Raw genomic sequence first — 26,033 nt, forward strand, 5'->3', positions numbered from 1 at the left:
TTTTGATCTTTTGTTTAAAAAAATTCACAAAAATACTCTGCTGTCATGGATATCAAACAATTGCAAACACCACACAGGTTTATAAAAAAATATATATATATATATCTTTATAAATAGGTTGGAGAATACATGGCAAGGGATCTGAGACCATTCCTCCATACAGAATCTGTCCAGGTCTTTCAAATTTCGAGGTCCTGGTGTACGCTCCTCTTCAGTTCACCCCACAGGTTTTCTGTGTGTTTCAGTCAGGGGACTGTGATGGTCATGGCAAGAGAGGTATGTTTTGGATTATTGTCCTGCCGGAAGATCCAACCACGATTATTTTCATAATCGATTAGTTGGCCGATAATTTTTTAGATTAATCAGATGGGCCGGCGGAGGGGAGGGACTTTCAGTACCATTTTTTCATTTATTTAATATAAAATCCACAAACTGAGTTACAAATATAAACTTCAGACAAAAATTTTACACAACTGTTTGTCCAATTATATAAGACGGAAAAGAATCCGATACACACAGACACACACCAGAATATATATTATTGATTTAGGACTGTAGTTTAATTCTGTGCTTTTTGTGCATCCCTAAACATAATGCATAAATACTTTTATAATGTAAACTAATATACGTTTATATTATATAATAGTATTTATGCATTACTTTTTATAAAAGGTAACGCTGACATAAACAGTAAACTGAAGAAAGTCATTGTCAGTGACTCTGGCTATTAGGCTAATGCTAGCGGCGTCACATTACGCGCGTATGACGTCACACGCCGTCGACTAGGAAGCGGCTTATACTTCCGGTTAATAGTAAAAGCATTAGTGTTCTATTTATATTAGACGATATTTCCTTTCTAAAATCCATACACTAGACGGTAGTGCACAGTGCATTGTGTAAGTGTGGAGTACGTAATTTGGGACACGATTTTAGTATTTACTCTCCGAAGCGTGTTTTCGGAACAGAAGTAACGTAATGAGTAAATCTCCCCCGTGCCACGTGCAGACCAACTAATCGATAATGAGATTCATTGACAATGATTTTCATAATCGATTATTATCGCTTTTATCAATTAGTTGTTGCAGCTCTACATCTGACCATAGAACCTGAAGCTATTTCTTAGTGACGTCTTGTTGCATTAACATAGAGTTATTTCCCACCACTTCAGCTTTCTGTGCTTAAATTCTCTGATGTTTAATGTCTAACAAAATAATGGATGCTTTGGAACAATTAGTTATTAGCTCTTCTGTCTTCTCTGGAAGCTGAAGGTTGAAAGGCTGGTTAAATGGGCCGTTATAATGACGGCTACAGAATAAAGTTTCACTTTGTATTCCCATTGGACACAATGATGCAGTTTTGTAGAAAACGAACCATTTACGAGCCAGTAATGTGATCGTGTGTGTGATGTGTTGAGAGCTTTTATTACTAAGGAGACGAATATCGTATCACATACATCACTCGTTTGTGAAAGGTTAATGATGGTTTGTGCTGTGTGGAAGGCTGATGTGAATGATTTGCAATTTCCCTCCTCCAGGTTCTGATTTCCTGTGCAACACCCACATCATCCCAGTGAAGAACGAAGAGGGCGTGGTCATGATGTTCATCCTGAGCTTCGACTACATCCTGGACGACGGGAGCATCGACTCACTGGAGCGCATCAACCACACGTCGCCGTCCAGACCCCAACACAGTGAGGCTAATAACTAACACACACACACACACACACACACACACACACACAACACAAATACACACACACAGGTCCACTACTGTAAACCACAAGAACATTAAAACAGGCACTTTGTGGAAATTGCAACATGAACGGAGTAAAAGGAACATAGGGGGGACTTAGAGGAGTGGATAGGAGAGAAGAGAAGTAAAGCAGAGGACAGAGAGAACATGAGAGAAGAGAGGAGAAAAGGAGATGAGTGAAAGGAAAGGAAGAGAAGAAGAGAGAACAGGAGAAAGGAGGGGAGAAGGGGTGGATAGGAGAGAAGAGAAGAGGATTTCTCATAAATGACCTCTGTAAGATGGATATGAAGAAAATCCCTGCATCTGAGGGGGAAAAGAAATCTGATGACTTTCATACTGTGCAGTGTGTGTGTGTGTGTGTGTGAGAGAGAGAGAGAGAGAGAGAGAGAGAGAGAGAGAGAGGAGGGAGAGAAGAGTAGCCATAACTGTATTCTCCAAGCAGCCCAGGAAGTCAAATGGGGGTCAATATTTATGCACCTCAGGGTCAAATAAAACGTAACACTTCTCTGTGCTTTATTGTGCAGTAATGCAGCTCCACACACTCAGCAGCAGATACACACTGTGTCTCCAAGTCATATTTCACACATAAATCCCAATTAATAGCCCATGCAAATCTGTCCACAGGTATCATAGCAACAGAGAGGGTTTTGAAGTATGTGTGTGTGTTACCATTTAGGAAGGAGCTGTATACCAAATAGTTTTCATTGCCAAAGTAGTGGTTGTGACACCATTATTAGTTATTCTGCAGTGAATCAAATCAGTGCATCTGTGCATACCCCACTCTCCCTCCCCCTCCCCAAACACCCCAGAGGAAGCTCTGAAATAGAGAAATAAAGGCACATGTTTTCCGAGTCTGACGAGGAAGAATTAAAGGAAGTTCCCAAAAAAACAGATGCGGGTCCTGTGGGATGCTCGGGGCTCGTGTTTGATCCGGTGTATAAATAGACCTGTTTGGCCAGTGATTTAATTAATGCTGGCATGGGATTTGAAGACTGAGCAGGGATAGAGAGGGGTTGAAAAGCGAGAGGGAGAGGGATGAATGGAGAGGACAAAAGAGGAAGGAGAGACGAGGCAAGATTGATATCAGGAGAGAATGGCGGAGGAGGAGGAGCGTGATCGAGAGAGAGAGAGAAGGATGGAGAGGAGATTTGAAAAGGTAGAGACAGGAGAGAAAAAGATGGGGGAGGGACGGGGAGAAAAGGATGAGAGGAGAGGATGAGATGATTGAGAAAAAGAAAGGTGGAGAGAAGAACCGGATTGGAGAAGGGAAAGTATGTACGCACGTGAGGAGGCATGGCACAAAGCACAACTTTTATTACATTTGGAGAATTTAATGTACTGAGTTTGTTTGTTATAGGTGAGAAAATGAAAGGGCGTTTCCATATAACATAAATGTAAAATATTAAAAAATATGCAAGAAGAGTCTTCTTTTCCCCCAAATAATATCAGCTGACATTACTCTGGAATGATTATCAGTCGTGCAAGGTGTTTTGAACTCCCCTATATTAACCGACACCCCAGGAAGCCCCGCCCACTTCGCTTCATTTCACATTAGTAACGTTTCGGGTGGTGCTCTCATCTCAACTTGATTTCCTGCCTGAGAGATGCGCTGATGTGGTGCCCTCGCTTTCGGTCAAGCTGAAATGAGCATGTTTTCATTATGAGAATGTGTTCATTAATGTGAAATATAATCTATCAATGTACGTTTGACTTCACTACAATTATTACACCAAGCAGTAATCAGGTGAAGCATTCAGTGACTGGAGCTTGACATGATGGCTGTAGATGATTCATATCACACTCTGCTGCTGTTGATGCTATGATATTTGATGTGAGAGAGAGACAGCGAGAGAGAGAATGAAATTCATTTTGACTTTGATGAGAGACTATAGCTAGGGAGGCGGAACGCTAGGTTTGAGATTCGCCCTTTCTCGCCTCCTTCCTGCGTCGTATCGATGCTGACGCCCCAGTTTTCTCCCATCAACGATATTTCTGTCTGACATCCGAGCACATCCAGCTAAAAATTCCTCACATTGCCTTGCTGCAGAGATTTACTGCAGTCTAACAAACGCTGAAGCCTTTCTGTAGCAGCGACTGTCCGTCAGATTTAATCAGAAATCTTCCTCTCACTTATTCAGCAGTTACTACATTAGGGACAAACGATAGTGGACATGGATGCTGTGTATATGGACTACATGCCGTACATGTTAGGGCCTGTATGATATCCTGGATCAGTAGTATGCCTATACGATATCCTGGATCAGTAGTATGCCTATAAGATATCCTGGATCAGTAGTATGCCTATACGATATCCTGGATCAGTAGTATGCCTATAAGATATCCTGGATCAGTAATATGCCTATACGATAGCCTGGATAACAGAAGTAATGCAAACTGTACAATGTTTCTGAATTTTAGGGTGTGCTACTTGCATAAAAGCAAAAGAATCACAAAAACATTTTATTTGGCTAGTTGTTTGCTAGCACCTGCTGATATAAAACATGCTAGCATGCTATTTTGCTAGCAACCGCTGATTTAAAACGCGTCTTAAGGATGGATGAACATGTTTTAAAAAGTTACTCCTGTAGTTCCTGGTCCACAGAAACATAGCTACTGTTAAGCAAGAACTAAAAATGTTTTAGGAAATAAAGTTGACCCCATTACTCTGCTTCTTAGGCTCTTGTGAAAGGTTCTTATGTTCCTTTAAAAGGTTCCTATGGTGGAAATGTGCCTTCACAAGTGCAGGACGTGGAGAGTAACAGCAAAGTAGGAGCATATAAATTACAGTGAAGACTTTAATACGTTTACGTGTTTTTGACTTTGTGCCCCACCAGGAAAGGGCCGTTTCTTCCGTTTTCGCCTCCCCATGCCGCTAAGCATGCTGGGACTGAGTAAGCAGTCCCTTCCTCAGGAGGACCCGGACGAGGTGACCGTCTACTCACCCGAACAAATGGACATGCGTTCGTCCTGCTCCTCCTCTTCCTCCCTGTCTGTATCGCTCTCACCACACGAGCTCCACCCTTCCACGCAAGACAGCTGCAGCCCCTCCTACCGCAATGACACCAGGGCTCTGATTGGCCAGAACCTGCTGGACTCCTCCTCTCCTGCCTCCGGACCTCAGGACCAGTCCTCGCCACGGCACATGAGGGAAAGGACGGAACCTTCTGGATCAGCGGGCAGTGGGAGCGTGTGTACGCTGCGCAGAGCCTCGTCCTCGCATGACCTCGAGGGATTTAACACACATGCGGACAGGACGTACCGTGGCCGCCATGCTAGCGAAGGTACATGCACTACACACACACACATTCTACTTTATGACAGTAGAAACAAAATGACAGTTTAGCTATTGAGACACACTACTGAGGTGATCACACCTTCTATCACAGTCAACTCCAGAATTATTGGTACCTTTGTAAAGAATGGGCAAAACTTATTGGTATATATATATGATTAAAATTTACACTGAGGATCCCAATAATTTCAGGGTTGACTATCGGTCTATCTCAAACACACACACACACACACACACACACGCGTGCACAGCTTTAACAAGCCTCGTTCACAGCCGCACGGCCCAGCTCTTATATTTCCACTTCTCACCCTCCCTGCCTCCTCTCTCTTTCTAACACCCCTCCTTCAGACAATGGGCGGAGCATTAAAGGTATCCGCACCAACAATGTCCTAATGAGCACGTGCCTGCCTGCCTACGAAACTGAATGATATGAAAATGAATGCCCTGCTGGAATATGCTCGATGTGCTTATTAAAATGCACTGCACTCATTATTATAGGCAGCATGTGATATATGGTGATGTGTGTGTGTGTGTGTGTGTGTGTGCATGTCAGGGCTGCAAAGTTTCGTAATAGAAGTGAGTATTACAGGAGTGCTTTGTCTTCATGCAGGTTTTATTTTATTTAACCGCTTTCCAACACACAACACAGTTAGACTGAAACCCTAAAGGAATTTTATTCACTATATATATATATATATATATATATATACACACAAATATATATTTATATATACATACATAGCGTACATGACACAGTTATTCCGAGCTTTTTTCTAACATCAAAAAGTGACACGGGCTTTTTGGTTAAAAGTTTATAAATTACTTTGCTACTTTTAGTTAAACGATACTTTTGTTCCAAACGATTGAATGCGCATATATTTTTGCCTTAAATATTACACAAATTCTTATGCTTGTGTGTTTGAGAGAAAAATAGTCATTTAGGAGTTTCATGCGGACGAGTGTAAAAGCGTTTTCATGTGTTTGTGAGAATGTACGTGTACGTGTACGCTGCGATGACACACTACACACTGCATGATCGATAGATTACAAAAAAAAATTTTTTTTATCCCATACTCGCTGATATTTCAGGCTTTGCAGCTGCATTTCTTTCGGATTCATGTTGGAGTGTTTGGCTTCTGATTCGACTATGATGGTGACAAGGCGCCAACCATTCTTGAAGCTTTCGGAGCATTTTAGAGCTCGGTTGTGCATTTCATTCTTCAGTATAAACATAGCCTTTCATTTCAGGTGTGCGGAGTGCATTTAAGCAGCTCAGTTCAAAGTCAAGTAATTGCTGTAATTCTCTCTGTCGTGTTTTATACAAGGCCAAGATGGCAGACTGATCTTTTTTTTCTCCCAATCTGAATCACTCTAATCCCCTCCCCTCCTTCTCTTTCGATGTTTCTGATTGGCTAGTATCGCGCTCTTGGATGGCTGGGGGTATGGCTTGAGCTTTTCCTATTTGTGTTGTAATCGATCAGCATGACACTTTTTGTCTGTCTTTTTTTTTGTCTAACTTTAAAAAAAAATAATATTCTATTTTAAACCCCAAGACGAGTAAGATGTACGTTGTGAAGGTGTGTGTTGTTCATGTTAGTGCTGTGTTTCTGTGTAATGAATGGCAGTCAGTGTTTCTGTGCTATTATTCTCAGTGGATGTCAATGGAAAAGCATGAGCTAAAACCGTGTGTTTGTGTGTGTGTGTGTCCTCGGACAGGGCCGTTCAGCCAGATCAAGTGCAGTCTTCTGGGCTCCACGTCCGACTCGAACCTCACCAAATACAGCACCATCAACAAGATCCCACTCATCACGCTCAACTTCTCCGAGACCAACAACGACAAACGCCCCGCCTCACCGCCCTCCTCGGAGAAAACCATCATCGCCCCGAAGGTCAAAGATCGCACACACAATGTCACGGAGAAGGTCACACAGGTGAGATGTCAACCAGCGTGACAAACACATGAGGCAGAAACAATCCAAATATACACTATATGGACAAAAGTATGTGGACACCTGACCACCACACCCATATGTGGTTCTTCCCCAAACTGTTACCACAAACTTGGAAGCAAACAATTGTATAGAATGTCTTCACTTCACTGGAACTAAGACGCCCAAACCTGTTCCAGCATGTCAGTGCCTCTGTGCACAAAGCGAGCTCCATGAAGACATGGTGTGTTAAGGTTGGAAGAAGGTGGAAGAACTCGAGATCGAGTGTCCTGCACAGACTCCTGATCTCAACCCCACTGAACACGTTTGGGATGAACTGGAACCGGAGCCTCCTCACCCAAAATCAGTCCCTGAACTCAACCTCACTAATGCTCTTGTAGCTGAATGATCACAAATCCCCACAGCCACGCTCCAAAACCAAGTGGAAATCCTTCCCAGAGGAGTGAAACTTAATATACCAGCAAGGGAGGACTAGATCTGGAATGGGATGTTTAACAAGCACATATGGGTGTGATGGTCAGGTGTCCATATACGTTTGGCCATATAGTGTATTTTTGAGAAGTTAAAGATTTCAGGCATTTGGGGTGTCATGGTAACTAATGGTACAGTAAAAAATTCATGAACCTACATTCTTCTTTCTCTCTTCAACTTTTTTTTGTAGTTTTTTTGTAGGCAATTTTATCAAATGAAATCTTTCAGATTATTCTTAGTCACAAACATGTTTTCCTTTCCCTGATATTATTTAACAAAATTTGACTTCATATTCACTGTGTTTGCTCACTACATAGGGTAATAGTGTTGCAGTGTACAGTTACACTTATATTTTCACTATGATAATAGTATCGGCACATTTGACTTTGATTGGGTTGCTTGCTTTCATTTACGTTTACATTTACGGCATATGGCGCTTTATCCAGAGCGACTTACATTTATCTCATTTATACAACTGAGCAGTTGAGGGTTAAGGGCCTTGCTCAAGGGCCCAACTGTGGTAGCTTGACAGTGCTGGGGCTTGAACTTCTGATCATTAACCCAGAGCCTTTAACCACTGAGTCACCACTGCCCCATGCGTTCATTGAAACAAATACACTGTGTTAATAGTTAAAGTGCCAGAGCCATGCACGTTTCAACAAGAAATACAATGAGATCTTTTTATTATTATTATTTAATGTAAAAAAAATTTAAAAATTGTAAAAAAAAATTAAAATAAAAAAAATCCATTTGTGGGCTTCAAGTTAGGTGGCTATATGAGCACAGCCTTGACTCGACACCCCTTTCACGGTTGTGTTTGTGAAAGGAAACATACACAGAGACTCGATCATGGTACGGATAGTTACACACTCAATTTGGTCTCATTCTTTGGAAAAGCATTATGAATAATAGATAGTAAAATATTCTGTCAGCAGGTTTTGTCACCCGGTGCTGCTTAATCCATAGCAGATCCAATGGCAAAAAGAATTTCCCATTTCAAATATGATTCGAAGTGGGAAAGTGGCGTCTTGGCGGTTAAGGCTCTGGGTTACTGATCGGAAGGGCAAGGGTTCGAGCCCCAGCACTGCCAAGCTGCCACTGTTGTGCCCTTGAGCAAGGCCCTTAACCGTCTCTGCTCCATGGCTGACCCTGCATTCTGACCCCAGCTTCCTCACATGCTGGGCTATGTGAAGAAAAGAATTTCACTGTGCATATGTATATGTGATCAATAAAGACTCATTATCATGATTCAAACCTTCATTATTTTTACAAATGTGAAATTCCGGTGCCACTGTTTTTCTACCTCTAGGGAGACATGAAACATATTTCCTAAACTTGTTGACCTAATGAAGGTCAGCAGAGATCACTAGGATGCCCTCAGAGATCCTGCTGTTTCATTCTGTCAAATGTACAGCGTGTAATGGGCTGAAGCTCACAGATTCGTACATGGTTGGTAGGTAAGAATTGCAGGTAAAATCCAACTAAATATCAGTGACGAGAAATAACTATAACCTAAAACATTGACGTTAATGATTATTTCTCATAATTATTTTAGTTGTGATGCACTTTCCACCTTCCGTGATAGCAATGCAATTTAGCGTAGCGCTACTGCTAACATTCGCCCTTGTCTACGGCTCATCAGAACACTAAATCTCTTAAATCATTCAAACGCAAAGGTGTTTAGAATGCGCTCTAATCCACACACACTCTTGACGTGTCTTCGGGTTACCAGACTCAAAAGGCTTTAAATAAACCATCAGACACAAACACATTGCATGTTGTTAATCTCTCTCCCAGACCGTTGTTTTGTCAGCTCCCTGTTTCATCGTCGTCCTTACCGTGTTCCGTGATTGTTTGTTTGCTCAGTCGTTGTTGGACTGTAACTAAGCAGATGGCATTCATCACACGCAGATGGCCAGTTTCATCTCTCGTAGCATTTTTATCAAACCCCAAGAGTTGGACACTCGTTAAACTACACCTCATGACCTGATGCTTGGAGGCTGCCTAAATAGATAAGCACTGTGCTGAATGTAATTCTCTCTATCACACGCACATGCACGCCCTCCTAATATAAAATACGACCCTTTAAGGAGTGAAACGTTTACACCGAATGACTGAGTTAGATCTTACGAAGATGGCTGCAGTTAGCATTAGGCCCTCAGATTTGCCGAAATGAAGGGGAAACGTTCCCAAATGGCCACTGCTTGACATTCTAGTGTTTATTACCAGATGAGGAGAGAGAGTGTGTGTGTGTGTGTGTGTGTGTGTGTGTGTGTGTGTGTGTGTGTGTGTGTGTGTGTGGGTGGAGTTAAATACACTAAGTTGTCATATACAATCATTTACAATGTTGGATTCATTAGCACAGAGACAAGACAGTAACACTCCACTAGATACAAAACAAATAACACTGAAAATGTATAAACAACACACACACACACATACACACACACACACACTATAACAGATCCATATTGGGTTTAGAGTTATTTTGCTTAATTATTAAAGTCCTAATACTTAATTTATCCACGTTAGGAATGCTGCCAGTCCTGCAACCTCACACACAGTGATCATATAACGCACACTAAAGTGTGCGTTAACAGTGAGGAGTTAATTACAAAAGTGCACACATTGTTCAGTATTCAGAATATACTGCTGCTCAGGAGTTTGCAACGTTCAAGATGGAGTTTGTGCAGAATAACAGATGCACGTCTCATTTATTGACTAATATAGATTTTCTTTGTGTGGCCCGATTCTATATTATTGTTATTAGGATTTAGGACCTTTGCCTCGCACCTATGGGGTTGGGGGTTCGAATCCCGCCTCCACTCTGTGCGTGGGGAGCTCGCATGTTCTCCTTGTGCTTCGGGGGTTAACTCGGGTTTGTTGTCGTGTGTCTGTGGGTTTTCCTCTGGATTCCTCCCACCTCCCAAAAACATGCAGGTAGCTGGACTGGTGAACCTATATCTAAATTGCCCCTAGGTGTGAATGAGTGTGTGACTGTGTGTGTCGTGCCCTGGGAAGGACTGGCATCCCATCCAGGGTGTGTTCCTGGGATAGGCTCCACTCCGGATCCACTTAGACCCCAACCAGGATAACGCTTACAGGCTTACTGAGCATTAATGTATGAATGTTAACTGAACAAATCTTGTCTACTTCTATCACAACCGTAATGCGTTTTGCTTCTCTTGCTTATGTGCAAGAGTTTTGTGCAGTCACATTCCAAACTGTGGCAGTTGTTTTAAAGTGCCGGTTTTGTTGTCGAATCAGAACAGAAAATCATGTTAAGAATATAGAGAACCTTCCACACGTATCAATTAAACGTAAGTGAATACAGCCCTCAATGAAGCGCACTCGTTAAACCTCGTTTTCTGATCTGGTAACTAGGAAACACCATTTTATTTTCAATCGTTGTTACTATTCTAGTAAGATCTATCATGTTTTAAAGAGATGTTCAGTTATGTTATACACGCAGTGAAGAAAAAAAAACTTTGATTGGGTCTAGCCGGTAAGCCTCCTGAAATGTCACGTGCATAATTAAGCAGTACGCCTACTCGATTCTGCTTCCTGTTCACTAGCTGGAAGAGCTATTTTAAGCATGACCTTTGACCCCAAGCCACCGAAGTCTACAGATTCATCAGGGAGAGCGAGAGAGAAGGCGAGAAAGGCGCAATGAGAGTTTGATTCTACTCCTGACAGTTTCCTCCTGCTTTCTGTGGCAGTAATTGCTGTGCCTTCAGGATCGCTGTCTGTCTGTCTGTCTCCGTCTCTCTTTCTCTCCCACTCCGTCTCTTTTCCCTCCCTCTGTCTCGGTCGCTGAGAGGACACAATGGCTCTGGTAATTATCTCCACAACACTGGGGTTGCCTGAAGGATCCTTTCCCACACGCACACACACAGACACACACCGTCACACTCTAAGTGCACAACCAAAAAGGCTCTCTGCACGACTAATCCAAAGTGTCTGGGGAAAAATGGGCTGCAGGACAGCTCTCTCACACACACACACACACACACACACACACCAGTCTACACAGTCAAGTTGTGCACTCGGAACAAGAGTGTGTAGAAAAGCTGAGTCGCACGATATTGCTAAAAGCAAACAATTTAAAATGTCAGAATTTAAATATTACAATTTATACCACAGCACTGTTGAATTCTTCATTCTGATTGGTCAGAAGGTGTTGATTACATTTCTACAACAGCAGCTACGACAGTAGTGCAGCTGCAAATCACAGGTTTATATTAATATATGCGCTCAGTCTAAAACAGAATCAAAAACATTAATGGAAGGAGTCTCCAGTGTAACAGTGCTTTGTAACACTCAGCTTTCAGACATGGGAAAGTCTTCACTTTGTGCTTGACAAGTTCTGTTTTTTTGTCTTTTAAACAAGAATAAAAGAGCGGCAGACTGTGTATAGCTGCTATAACATCAGTGTTTACAGGAACTAACTTGTTTCTCAGAAGTACACTTGCTGCAGAAAAAAAATAGCATGGGGAGGAGTCAGCCCTGATCCAGCTCCTCCTACCTGGGCAGAGCTGAGCGGAGGTGAGGAAAAGTTCAGGGGTAGAGTGTGTTTCTGGTTGGATAAGTGTGTTCAGTGTGTTGTCCAGTACTGTGTGGGTTAGAGCTTAGGGTTTAGGCTTATAAGAGATCAGATCCAGCTCCAGACCCTGGACTTTTGTTTCTGCAGCAAGTACTATCTCAAATGTTACACAAAATGAAATGCACCTATACATGGATAAAAAGTCTGATCAGTGCCTCCAGGATTTTGCGATCGCAGAAATGAATGCAAAATCAAGCAAACTCCACAATATTTGGAGGAGCTTGCAATTTTTCCAAATTACAGCACATTTTTTGCAGATTTGGGCCAAGGCGCGTCATGTGACATCATCACAGTGCGCATTCAGCCGAAGCCCTTTTCCATTCACGTGCGTCGAACACAAGTACAGCTAAAAGGTACAGCTCATTTACCAACAATCACCACTGTGAAAGACCGTGCAAAACAATTTTGTGCAATTGCAATTTTGCCAATTCGAGTCGTTTTCAGCAGAAAAAACTCCGCAAATTGCATCGCAAATTTTGGAGAAAAAAAAAAAGCCACAGCAAAATCAAGCATTTTTGTCTGCAACACTCACAAAAAACCTCCACAAAATCTGATGTCTGATGTGTCGTTCTTCACAGGAATTCTAAAAGGAATGATACACTTTCGTACGTACGTGTCAAAGGAAAATACTCAACCTCATTCAATGCATACACTCTCTCTTCCTTAGGTGCTGTCTTTGGGTGCCGATGTGCTTCCTGAGTACAAGCTTCAGACGCAGCGCATCGACAAGTTCACGATCCTGCACTACAGCCCTTTCAAGGCCGTGTGGGACTGGCTGATCCTGCTGCTGGTCATTTACACGGCCATCTTCACGCCGTACAGCGCCGCCTTCCTGCTCAACGACCCAGAGGAGAAGAAGAGGCGCGTGTGTGGCTACTCGTGTAACCCGCTCAACGTGGTCGACCTCATCGTGGACATCATGTTCATCGTCGACATCCTCATCAACTTCCGCACCACGTACGTCAACGCCAACGACGAGGTGGTCAGCCACCCGGCCAAGATCGCCGTGCACTACTTTAAAGGATGGTTCCTCATCGACATGGTGGCCGCCATTCCCTTTGACCTCCTCATATTCGGATCGGGATCAGAGGAGGTGAGAAATGTCTCCCATCGTGATTTATATTGTCACTTTAGATACTACCCTTCTGATGAAAAAAAACAACAATAGAAACAATCACAGAAATTCTAATGGTTTCCACTACAAATACCATTACAGACTATCAGCTAACCATTAAAGCCATTATCATTACTGGTCCTTAATGGTATCCACTAGACATAACATGCCACCAGTGCAAAGCAACAAATTACCAGTAGAGACCCACAGGGACCATTACAGTTTCCATTAAATCCAATACAATTCCCACGCAACTCAGTCACACATTGGTGGTGAGTTGAGCAAACCTGATTTTAACTCAGTAACTCATTATAACCATTAAAACCATTACAAATACTGTGAGGGTTTCTTTTGGGGTTTTCTTTTGTTTTGGGGTTTTTTTTTTTCAGCAGGGTACCTACTTCAATCCTCTATGGAGGGCACACTTTTAAATGAAAAGCAGATGTTCCTGCATAGTAAGACCATTTGACTTGAATTTTTAAAGATTTTAAATCTCACAATAAGTATACATGACCAATAGGCTACATGAATCTTACACAAAGGCTTATTTGAACAACTACCAGCTGTCATAAAGACATTTTGTTGTGTTCTGACGCATGTTAAAACGTCATGACGGTGCATTCTGGTATAGTCACATAACAGTGGTGAAGTTTTATCAAACATCAAAATCACACTCAGTTTAGATTAGGTTAGGGGAATAATATTTACATTACTCTGTCCTGACAATGGCATGAGTTTTCACAACGGTGCTCAGCATTACGTGATTCTGATATACCGAGCTACAAAGTCAGCTGTCATGATGGAACACATCATAACACAACCTAGTGTTTAAAAGAAAATGCAGCCCAAGTGTTACGTGTGCTGTAATCTTTAGAATAGCTGACGCTTGTTAGAATAAATGTTGATGTTGTGAGCACGCTCTTGAATAAAGTGTTACATTTCTGTTAAATGGTCAATTGCACCAGCTCTCAGTTTCGGGTCACTGAACGCATTGTGTAACGATACAGACCACGCTTAACCGTCATCTGTATTCAGATCCAAGTTTATTCTTTTCTCTGCGCTTAAATACCTCATTCGACCTGTCAGAGTTTAATATTATATATCATATATTATAACAGCAGATTAGCTGCAAATCAAAGGTTTAACTAAGACGTTATTATTTCTATAGCAACAGCTTACACAGGGATGTGTATGGTGGACACTCGATGTAATAGGATTTTAAAAAGTGTATAATGTTGATATGGTGATGTTTTCCCAACATTTTTGGAATTTTTGGAATCTCCAGTGTCTTTGTAAAAGACAGGGGCAAAGTTTTATGATACAGGAAAGTCTTCAGGACAGAGGGGTTTACGCTTTGCAGTTTCTCTGTACAAAAAAATCATAATAAAATAACCACAATGCCAGTTTTGTCTAATTTCCTCAAATAGAGAGAAAAAAAAAAGGCTGGTGAAGGAATGCACGAACACTTCACAACTTAACTATAAATAGATGAAAAGGCATTCTTTAATAAAAAAAAAAAAAGCAATTGGTGTAGTAGAAGTGGTAAAAAACAATTGTAACTCCACTATATCACAGCACATTGTTGTTGATTATTTTCCTATAATAGCATGACACACAATGTCCTTATTCCTTATGTATTAAATAGATCAAACACAGTTCTCTCTCTCTCTCTCTCTCTCTCTCCACCAGACCACAACTCTGATTGGCCTGCTGAAGACAGCCCGGCTGCTGCGGTTGGTGCGTGTGGCTCGTAAGCTAGACCGTTACTCCGAGTACGGCGCTGCCGTGCTCATGCTGCTAATGTGCATCTTTGCGCTGATCGCTCACTGGCTGGCGTGTATCTGGTACGCCATCGGCAACGTAGAGAAACCCTATCTGGAGCACACCATCGGCTGGCTCGACAACCTCGGCATGTCCATCGGCAAGCAGTACAACTACAGCGACCCCTCCTCGGGCCCATCGATCAAGGACAAGTACGTGACGGCTCTGTATTTCACATTCAGCAGCCTGACGAGCGTCGGTTTCGGGAACGTCTCGCCTAACACTAATTCGGAAAAGATCTTCTCCATCTGCGTCATGCTCATCGGATGTGAGTAGCAGCGCGATTCATATTTGATGCTGAAAGGCTAAAACTTTGTCACAATCTGCCTATCGAACTAAAAAATAACCCAATTTCTGTCAAGATTACTATGAAATCATCATAGCAGTCTGTTTTTGAAATAAACCATTTTGATCTAGTAGTAATTCATAAATAATAAATATACAAATATATACGAGGAATTGAGAATGTTTTTTCAGTTCTGGACATTATATCCATTACTTTCTCTTGAAGGGTGCCAATAGTTCTAGAGTTTACTTCAGATTGTCCTCTTGAAATATGCTGAACCCCTTTTCTTTGACCTCTGACCGTAGCCCTGATGTACGCCAGCATCTTCGGGAACGTTTCGGCCATCATCCAGCGTCTGTACTCGGGAACGGCGCGATATCACTTGCAGATGCTCCGCGTCAAGGAGTTCATCCGCTTCCACCAGATCCCCAACCCACTGCGCCAGAGACTGGAGGAGTATTTCCAACACGCCTGGACCTACACCAACGGCATCGACATGAACATGGTATAGGAACACGTGTGTGTGTGTGTGTGTGTGTGTGTGTGTGTGTGTGTGTGCACCTGGGTATTAATGTGTGTCCACTTCTTTTCTTATATCTCTAGATCACTCTTGATTGGTGAGAAGACATTTGAATTTTGAATAATTTATATGAATTTGACATAATTGATACTAATACTATTGTTAATCCTGAATACATTAGCTAAAATGGAGATGCATCAATCTGTTTAGCTATCTAAATATCCACAGGACAAATATTTCACAACCGATGAAGTAAGACAGGGGAGTATTTTACTTGTCACTATATCCTTTGTTGCCATGACAGCTTAGTGCAGTGCATAGCCAAGAATTAATTTCAGGGTAGGATGAGGAAATATGCTAAAAAAATTTTTTTTAAAAGTCACTGATCTGTACAATTATAATGATAAGTATAATTGATGCACGCATGCATTTTGGCAAGATGCCCTGTACAATTTTTTTATTTTGTCATTTAAGGCTCAATCTGCCATCAATTAATCTGCACCATATTAATAACATAAAATAGCTTTATTTTCAGTTCCAGTGAAAATAATGAAAATAATATAATAGTAATAGGGAAAATTTTCATTTCATCTTATACAATCAGATCGATCTATTTTACTCCTACTGCAGTAGCAGTTTGGTTCTTCATTTGCGGTGACTTTGATATCTCTGAGCTCGTAAAAATGCATGATCCTGATTGGTTAAGCCGATCTATTACTGTAGCGGCTGATAGCCAATAAAATGTGATTAAACATAATCACAATAACTGTGATACAGACTGTAAAAATTTTTAAAAAAAAATATATTATATATATGTGTGTGTGTGTGTGTATATATATATATATATATATATATATATATATATATATATATATATATATATATATATATGTACACACATACATTTTCAATACATATACATTCAGTATTTAATACAGTTTTAAATACAATAAGAACATAACATGGTAATGCCTTTTAAATATGTTACCAAGCACAAACATGAATGTGGCATAAGCTGCCTTGGTATCAAACATTACTGTAGTGAACATGATGAGACTGACGGTACGCTGTCATGGCAACTCAGAAAAGATATGACGTCTTTCTTGACACATTAATGACAAGGTTATGTCAATCTTATGAGTAGTGATCATTACAATTACTGGTCATTGTAATGCTGGACAATCCTAACAGTCATGACACCTCATTACAGGTTATTAGTTTGTGAGAGGGTTATGTCAGTCTTCCAGTGCAGGGTTGACGTAAAACATGATCATGTCTTAATTTCTGCTGTGATTAGATTGCGAGGTTATGATCAGTGTATGTGTTTTACGCTGATGTGTTTCTGTCTCTCTCTTATCTGCTTCACTTGGATTTCAATCCTCTGGTAAGAACAGGAGGTACAAATAACTCATGACTAATAATAACTAATTCCAAGATTAAAATGCTTGGTTCATGCTATTCATTCATAAGGCTAGATTAATCGCAGTAATGCCGATGTTCTTTCGCTCTATAAAGGTTGTTATGCATGTGTAATAGCATCCTAATAGACTCGTAACCGTAATAAACAGTGGATCTATGAAGTGATTTGTGCACATCATTAGCAGCGGCTTCAGATAAACACGGCATGGGGAAATGTTTAAGTGGATGCTTCATTAAGAGGGCGGGATGGAGCATCAGAGCCGGGCTGGTGCTTTTTGCACTGCCAATCTCTGAGCTCGCCGCTGACAGCTGCACTTGCCAAATGCTGTTAACCCTTTCCTTTCCAAATCTCCTCTTTGGTCTTTCTGTCACTGCAATGGAGTCCTCGGTCTTTAGTGCCTTTGCTCTAAAATGATCTTGATGTCAGTTTAGCAAGAGGTTATTTCAGACCTTAACCAGTTTGTTAATTTAGTTCAAGTAATTTTGTTGGATGTTTTATGCATGGAATGTTGCTCGTCTATTTTACTATGGAGTGTAGACTCAAAGCTGTTTCACAGGTAAGTTTATCCTCATTTTTGTTCAACCCTTACTTTTTTCCCAAGGACTAGTTTACAGATTTCATTATTTTCTTTTTTCAGCATGTATTTTTATCTATGTAACTGATTTTTATTTTAATACCAGTTTTGCCAGGTCTGCAGTTTTCCTGCTAACACTGGGCTATTTTTGAACTGCCACAGTGGGTTCATATTTTTGCCTGAAGGTTGGGAGTGTTTCCACACATTAGGTTTATTATATCTATGTAGAATGCTGTGGCAAAGTATTTTGGCCTATCCTGATTTCTTCTGTGTTTGTGTACATCTCATACTAAATTTTTTCAGAAATTAAAATAAAATCTAAGATAAAACAAAGACAACCTGAGTAAACACAAAATACAGTTTTAAATGATAATGTTATTTACTGAAACAAAAAAAGTTATCCAATATCAACTGGGCCTGTGTGAAAATTTATTTTTCCCCGTAGTTACTAATTCCCCAAATCTATGAAACTGCATTCATAATGGGGTTCAGCTGAACTAGACGCGACCAGACCTGATTACTGCAAACCCTGTTCAATCAAATCAACACTTAAATAGAACTTTTTCAATAGCATGTTGGTTAAAAGATCTTACACAGTAACACACTATGCCAGAGTTGAAAGAAATTCCAGAAATGATAAGGAAGAAGGTGATTGAAATACATCAGTCTAGGAAGGGTTACAAAGCTTTTTCAAAGGCTCTGGGACTCCGAAGAACCACACTGATTATCTCCAAATGGAAAAACTCGACACAATAGAGAACCTGCGCAGAAGTGACCGACCTTCCAAAATTCCTCCAAGAGCACAACAACTACTCATCCAGGAAGTCAGAAAAGAGCCAAGGACAACATCAAAGGACCTACAGGCCTCTCTTGCATCAATAAATGTCACTGTTCATGACTCCACTATCAGAAAGACACTGGGCACAAATGGCATCCATGGAAGAGTGGCGAGGAGAAAACCACTACTAACACAGAAGAACATTAAGGCTTGTCTGAATTTTGTCAAAACACACTTTGATGATCCTCAAACCTTTTGGGTGAATGTTATGTGGACTGATGAGTCGAAAGTGGAACTGTTTGGAAAACAGGGGTCCCGTTACATCTGGTGTAAACCAAACACCGAATTCCACAAAAAGAACATCATACCTAAGGTCAAGCCTGGTGGTGGAAGTGTGATGGTGTGGGGATGCTTTGCTGCTTCAGGGCCTGGGCTACTTGCAATAATTGAGGGAAACATGAATTCTGCTCTCTACCAGAAAGTCCTAAAGGAGAATGTCTGGGCTTCAGTTGAGTTGAAACTCAAGCGAAACTGGATTATGCAGCAAGACAATGATCCAAAGCATAGGAGTAAATCCTAGTCCTAGAAGTAAGTGAAAGACTGATCTCCAGATATCGGAAGGGTTTGGTTGCAGCTTTTGCTGCTAAAGATGGCACAAACAGATTTTAAGTTTAAAGGGGCAATTAGTTTTTCACGTCTGATAGGTGTTGGAGAACTTTTTTGCGTCAGTAAATAAATAAATAAAAACTGTATTTTAGAACTGAAGATCTAAAACTATTTCGTATGAGATATACACAAAAACAGAAGAAATCATTATGGGGCGAATACTTTTACACAACACTGTATATATACACTATATGGACAAAAGTGGACACCTGGCCATCACACCTATATGTGGTTCTTCCCCAAATTGTTACCAGAAAGTTGAAACACAATTGTATAGAATGTCTTTGTATGCTGTAGATTTACAATTTCCCTTCACTGGAACTAAGAGGCCCAAACCTATTCCAGCTTGAAGATGTGGTGTCTTAAGGTTGGAGTGGAGGAACTTGAGTGTCCTGCACAGAGCCCTGACCCCCACAACCCCACTGAACACATTTGGGATGAACTGGACTTTACCCCAGACCTCCTCACCATCGGTGCCTGACCTCACTAATGAACACAGCCATGCTCCAAAATCTAGTGGAAAGCCTTCCCAGAAGAGATGAGATGTTCAACAAGCACATACAGTACAAGTGTGATGGTCAGGTGTCCACAAACCTTTGGCCATATCGTGTTTTCAACATCAGCTCAGTATTGCACTTTATGATTGTATTACATTGTGTGTCAGTGAATTTGCACACTCATTCTCATTATTTATGGTGATTAATGTTATAATACAAGGACTACCTCAGTGAAACCTAGCTATTTACGTAAGCCATTTAGAGAAGAAATTTACTTTTTTGTGGTCTGAGTACTTTTGAATATTACAATACATGTGCCTACAACGGAATAGAAATTGGACTGCTTTTGTCAAGCAGACCTGGCAACCCTGCTACAGACAAGAGAACAGTTTTGAAAACCAAAGGACAACGCAAATGGCAACTGTGCTGTGTCTCTCATCTTCCATCTGTAAACGCAAACCAAATCCAAAGCTTATAATTATGGCTTGAATTTCTTCCATCTTGCAGACTGTCTTTAATTGTAGAGCCAAAAGCAGGTGCATGTTGATTTCAGCCTCCCATCACTGCACATACATTAACTTGTTTTTGTCTCTTTCTTTCTCTCTCTTCTGTGTGAATGTCTCTCTCTCTCTCTGTCTCTCTCTTTTTCCCTCTCTGCAGGTACTGAAGGGATTTCCTGAGTGTCTGCAGGCCGACATCTGTCTACATCTCAATCAGTCTCTGCTGGAGGGCTGTAAGGCGTTCCGAGGGGCGAGTAAAGGGTGTTTGCGTGCTTTGGCTATGCGCTTTAAGACGACACACGCCCCGCCAGGCGATACCTTGGTACACTGCGGGGATGTGCTCACCGCCCTGTATTTCCTTGGCAGAGGATCTATAGAGATCCTAAAGGACGACATCGTGGTGGCCATTTTAGGTGAGTCAAGCTTTGTTCAGTCCTACAATTACAAATAACACTGACCCCATTTTATTTAATAGCAATACAATAACACTACTGATTTTGAAAGTACACAATACGCCATATCCTAATGTGAGATATTATTAACGAAAACAACATTCATCAAAGATACACAACACCCACTCCTCTCCCTGAATTAACTGTAAATAAGAGTGAACGTGACAGCAACTATCTTTGTGCTTCATATTTATGACACTTTTATTCTTTTTATGGTTTTACTCTTGAGTCAGAATGACCAGAACATCATAACCGTAATTTATAATCTAATTACTGAAATCGATCGGTCGTGCTCATAATGCTTCACTTTGGAAAAAACATGATATTCTCCTCCAAACTGAACACCATTAGGTTCAATTTTAAAGTAAAAAAAAAAAAGATTATACAATGATGTAACGTGTTCAAATGTAATACAAATATTAGTCATGGAAATCACTTTGCCTCATGCATTTAATTTAGTAGGCAAAATTACATGCATAATTTAGGAAGAGCAACGGAATTATTCAAATTGTTTTCCAATAAACTCCAATAAACCAGTCGGACTTTATAGCCACTGGGGTGTTGTACATCGACAAACTACTTTGGCGGTTCTGTTCTAGTTGATATACTGAGGGTTAATTAACCAATTCTGACCTGATGCTGATAATCAGAATTGCTAAAGTACATGGATTACATTGTAAGATAAATACGGACAATAACTGATTTTGATCCGGAAATAAAGATGATGCACAGACACAAATATTTTTAGCGTGATGAAAAAACACAAAACCATTCTTAACTACTGTCATAGAAGAAATTTGCTGTCTAAGCTCTGCACTCACTAAACTGTGAGTCATGCCTTAAACCATATGGTGTTAAGAAAACTCTGCTAATTATTAAAGACAAAATGTGTGGCTGTCTGGGAAATCCCTTAAAACTATGAAATCATTCTGCTATATATACATATAGGTCTGAAACCTACAGACTTTCCTGAACTGAAACATGTTTCAGCTGTAACTCAGAAGTTCTAACATTTTAAAGTCTGGTGACACCCAAAAGTGAAAAGCGAGAAAGTTTCATCTAGAGATTTCCTCCTGAATGCGGTGCATGAGCATGGCAGAGCATTTTTACAGTAGGTATTATAAACCAAAGTGTGACCTTTCACTGTGTGAGGAAAAAAAAAAAACACACTTAGCTAGTTACATCTTAGGCAGCTTTATGCAGACTGACTGACACCTTGAGCAACATATTTGCAAAAAGGTCTGCACATACTTTCGGTGAGATGTATTTATGGTTTCTTAAACGTGATTATTTAGATGATTTATTCAAGTATTTTACAGGCAGAAAATCCAGCTTTGGCAAAAAACTGTTTTGTTGTTGTTGTTCTTTGACTATTTGCCAGAATTCAGCTACAGCAGCAGCAGCATGTGTTTTCTCAAACCGCCTCGTACATAACCTTAATCACTCTCAGTTACTAACGTGCTATCTTAATTGCTACTGTGTTTCCCGAGTATCTAAACGTCACCCCTGAGACTCAAACTGAAAGTTTTAACACCCTAGTCTATAATAAATGACACCGGAAAGTAACAGAAACCTCCCGAGCTCAGGTCATATCCTCTCCTCAGTTTACACTGAGCCAACGAAAGCTCTTGAGGGTACAGCAGATTTCTCCAGAGGAGTTGAGACGATGATGCAAAGACACGTCAGTCTGAAGAAATAGCTCATTTCTGGTGGAAATAAAAACAAACTGGGAGAAAAAAAAAGGCAGAGTGATGACATACCTTACACTCATTCAGCTTTCAGACCGTAAAAACAATCTGAATGAACACAGAGCTTACACGGATTCAGCTTTCTCCGCTCGTAAACGGCACAGAGCATCCATATATCTCTTATATAGCACACTGTCTTCGCACTTCTAAGCTAGAACTACACACCTTTCTGTGTTTAATTTAACCAGCTGTCTAGGATAAAAGCAATAAAGGTCTAAATGATGAGTTTTTTTTCACACCTCTAGTTCAGTTCGAGCTCTTGCTGTTGCTTGCACTATGACTGGGGCGTTCCCGGGAACACATTTGGTTACACTGGCAGAGGAAGGGAACGTCAGTGTGGTCTCTGTCACTAAACCACATATACAGTATGCATATACAGTCGGCCCATAAGTATTTTCGTACTTTTGCCTCTGTACACCACCACGATGGATTTGACATGAAGCCGTCAAGATGTGATCGAAGTGTTGACTTCCAGCTTTAATTCAAATGGTTTAACAAATATATTGCACAGGCTCAAAAGTAATTGGACAACTGGCTGTTAAGCAGTTTCATGGCCAGGTGTGGCCTGTTTCATCATTATTTCATGAGAAATGAAGGGGTGTAAGACGAGTGTGAAAGAGATGCTCTTCTCTGGATGTGTGTCTAAAGAGAGAATAAAGTACTCTCACAAACAAGTCATATCATAAGGTAAAAAAAAGAAAGAAAGAAAAGAAATGTACAATACAGAACATGTCATACTCTGCCTTCTTCAAATTAGGTCTGGAGACCAAGAGGGATTGCTGTTTAGAAAATTTTTTTTTTTTTGTAATATAAATAAATAAATGATTTTAAACCCAGAAACCGAGAGTAATGCAAACCTTTTCATTAAACTGCATATGTTTAAATGTCTAAATTGAGCAACTATATTAACTATTTGTGTCTTGAAGTTCATTTTTTTTAATGTATTTCTAGACATGTAATAATACCATAATTTCAAAGATGCCTTTTAAAAAAATGTGATTCACAATAGATCCAGGTAATAAAATTGACTAGTTTATTACTTGTAAAGTCCCCGTGAAGTGCGTTGAAACATGTAGCGTTATCCGATGTGTTGACGTGATTTCCGCTGAAACAGTCAGAGTGGCTCTTCCCCTTTTTTAAAATAGCCAATAGCGTTTAGCTTATCTTACAGCCTACGGGCTACAAATTGGAAGTGAATGAATTCAAGCCATTTCCTTCTTAATCAACTTACAGTTGGACACACACATTCAAACAGCCAAAGACACATTAATGACCCGTGCTTGCTGATATGATTTATCTCGCTAAACAACATATAATGCTGGAGGCGGGACACTTCAGATTCTAGAGAGCATTTGATTGGGCAGAAAATCTGATGAGAAGCTGAAGAGAAGTGCAGAATGATGTCATTGAACTTGTCGATCCGAATTGGTGGTAGAGAGAGACTGTAAGTTTTGAATGCATAAATCTTCTAAATGTGAATTTTGTCATTGTTGTGGAGCGCACTAGCTTATAGATAACCTTAAGGCAAACATATTCATGCTAAAAACCACAGAACTCCAATTTTTATTTCATGGGGACTTTAATCTTTTCTTGATATTTTTTTGACCCAGAAATGGCCAGAGCAGAGCTTCTGAGCTCTGCCTCTTTTTCCATAAGAGGCAACTCACAAGGCAGGTAGTAGTTTGAGCAAAGGGAACGCATTCATTTGGGGAAAAGGACGAGGCTTGGCAGCGTTTCACTGTGATTATAATTCATGTCCCAGGCAGCAGGTGGCACTCAGTATGACAGACGACTTCTTTAAAAATGTTCTACAGTAGAGGAATATTTCAGGAGAGAAAAACAGAGAAAGGAGGAAGGAGAAAGATGTGGCCTGTGAAGCCATTCATTATGCATCTGGTATCATCAGTTAAAAAATGATGGGCGTGGCCAGAGAGACAGCAGTTATTTTTTACTTTGCTGACTTGCAGCCATATTTATCTCTCTTACTCACACACACACAAACACAGGTGGGGCAGGGTACGCTGAATTAAAACAGCTCATTACTCTTTCGCCAAGCAAGCCTGCAGCAACATAATAAGGCCATGCAAGAAACTAGAGGACGCTGTATCTCACACACACACACAAATCTCAGCAATATTAATCTACAAACTTAGAGAATTGCTGATATAAGCTTCTACGGCATACATGTGTTCGCGGGTCAGGAAACGTCCATCTCAGCAGGAACTCATTACAAAGTGTCTGAGGAAAACTTTTCATTATTGCAGTTATTGCCACCGGTCCAGTGTGTATTACATCCACAACCTCAGCATCCTGTCCTGTCCTCATGATCATAAGCTATGTTTACACTCACAGTAATAATTTTAATAACGAATAATCTGACTGAGAGCTCGGGCAGAGTGAAAACAGAATTTATTTAAATCAGAAGTCCATTTATCTGACTTAAATTTCTATCTGCTCAAACAACACAGATAATCCTCTTAATAGCTTGTTACACAGAAGAATGATAACCATGTAAGTACATCTGATTCCTTCAACAGTTAGGAGGTTTGCATGCATCCTGCATGTGTGAACATTTCAGCTCACGCTAACACGTTTTAAATAATTGAGAGATTATGAGGGATTGAGTATCGAACTAACATAAAGGACTCATAGGCCCAGCTGTCCTGTTGAATAAGGATTATGCTTTTCTGAGACATTCAGGAGTTAATAAAATAAAAATCAGTTGCCAGATCTGCACAAAAGTTCCACTAGTGAAGCTGTATTAAAAGACAGCGTGCCCGAGTATTAACACATTTTATCACAATAATATCTGTGAGAATGAATGGAATAAAACTCCAGAAGTATCCCCACTCTGCTGCCTGGCAAATCTGTGTCAGTTTCTCCAAGGAAAATGTATGATATGAATGTACCATTGGTTTCAGGAGGCGTGAAAACTTTCTGCTTAGTGTGTCCCATTTACCATTTTTTACCCCCACATTTGTTTTGCACGATCCTTCCTAGAGTGCATGTGTTTGAGGGGAAAGAAGTGCACAGTGTTTCCTCATGCGCAGTGCTTAAATGTAGTATTTATGCTTGTACGCCAGGGTTGTACAAAACACAAAGAATGCAGCTCAATTCCACCTGAAAACTGGAGCAAACAGCTCAGTACATCTGGCCCTGAGTTGCCTCGGTGTGTAAAATGTGCTACACAAAAATCTGCTACTGGAAACTCATCTAACAACCTGAACGAACATTACTCACTCAGACTTGTTTTGTTATCGTAATGTTGACGGTAAATTGAGCATGTCCTGTGCACGTAAATTAAATTCCAGGTCTTGGCCTTTCTGCCAGTTCACGTCCATCCAAAACTTGGCTCGTGTACGCCAGATATAATATTTGTCTTATCACCTTTTTCTCTCTCTCGCTAATCTCAGAAACATTGATCATGTCTCAGATTATAAATATCTTGGCAGGCGGCTCTCAGGTTCATAAGCGGTGATAAATTCTCTACTCATCGCTGTGTACACGAGCAGAGCAACATAATATACACAGTCCAGTACAGTGAGGAATCCTAAAGTGTAACAAAACAAGCACTTCATCATAAGCCCATG

The 26,033-nt window shown here is 40.6% G+C and overlaps 1 protein-coding gene across 2 annotated transcripts in view; it reads left to right on the top strand.

Moving 5' to 3' along the window:
- The window catches only part of kcnh7 (potassium channel, voltage gated eag related subfamily H, member 7), a 58,468-nt gene that overhangs the window by 27,980 nt on the left and 4,455 nt on the right, over nt 1-26,033 (top strand). The window contains exons 3-10 of one of the 2 annotated variants that reach the window (XM_053638627.1): nt 1,535-1,690; nt 4,587-5,033; nt 6,461-6,484; nt 6,761-6,975; nt 12,735-13,160; nt 14,871-15,270; nt 15,594-15,793; nt 20,404-20,656. In XM_053638627.1, the coding sequence (XP_053494602.1) occupies nt 1,535-1,690; nt 4,587-5,033; nt 6,461-6,484; nt 6,761-6,975; nt 12,735-13,160; nt 14,871-15,270; nt 15,594-15,793; nt 20,404-20,656 (2,121 nt within the window). The remainder of the gene's footprint in view (nt 1-1,534; nt 1,691-4,586; nt 5,034-6,460; nt 6,485-6,760; nt 6,976-12,734; nt 13,161-14,870; nt 15,271-15,593; nt 15,794-20,403; nt 20,657-26,033) is intronic. The other variant, XM_053638628.1, reaches the window with a different exon arrangement.

Source organism: Ictalurus furcatus, chromosome 12 (assembly GCF_023375685.1).
Source record: "Ictalurus furcatus strain D&B chromosome 12, Billie_1.0, whole genome shotgun sequence".
NCBI lineage: Eukaryota > Metazoa > Chordata > Actinopteri > Siluriformes > Ictaluridae > Ictalurus > Ictalurus furcatus.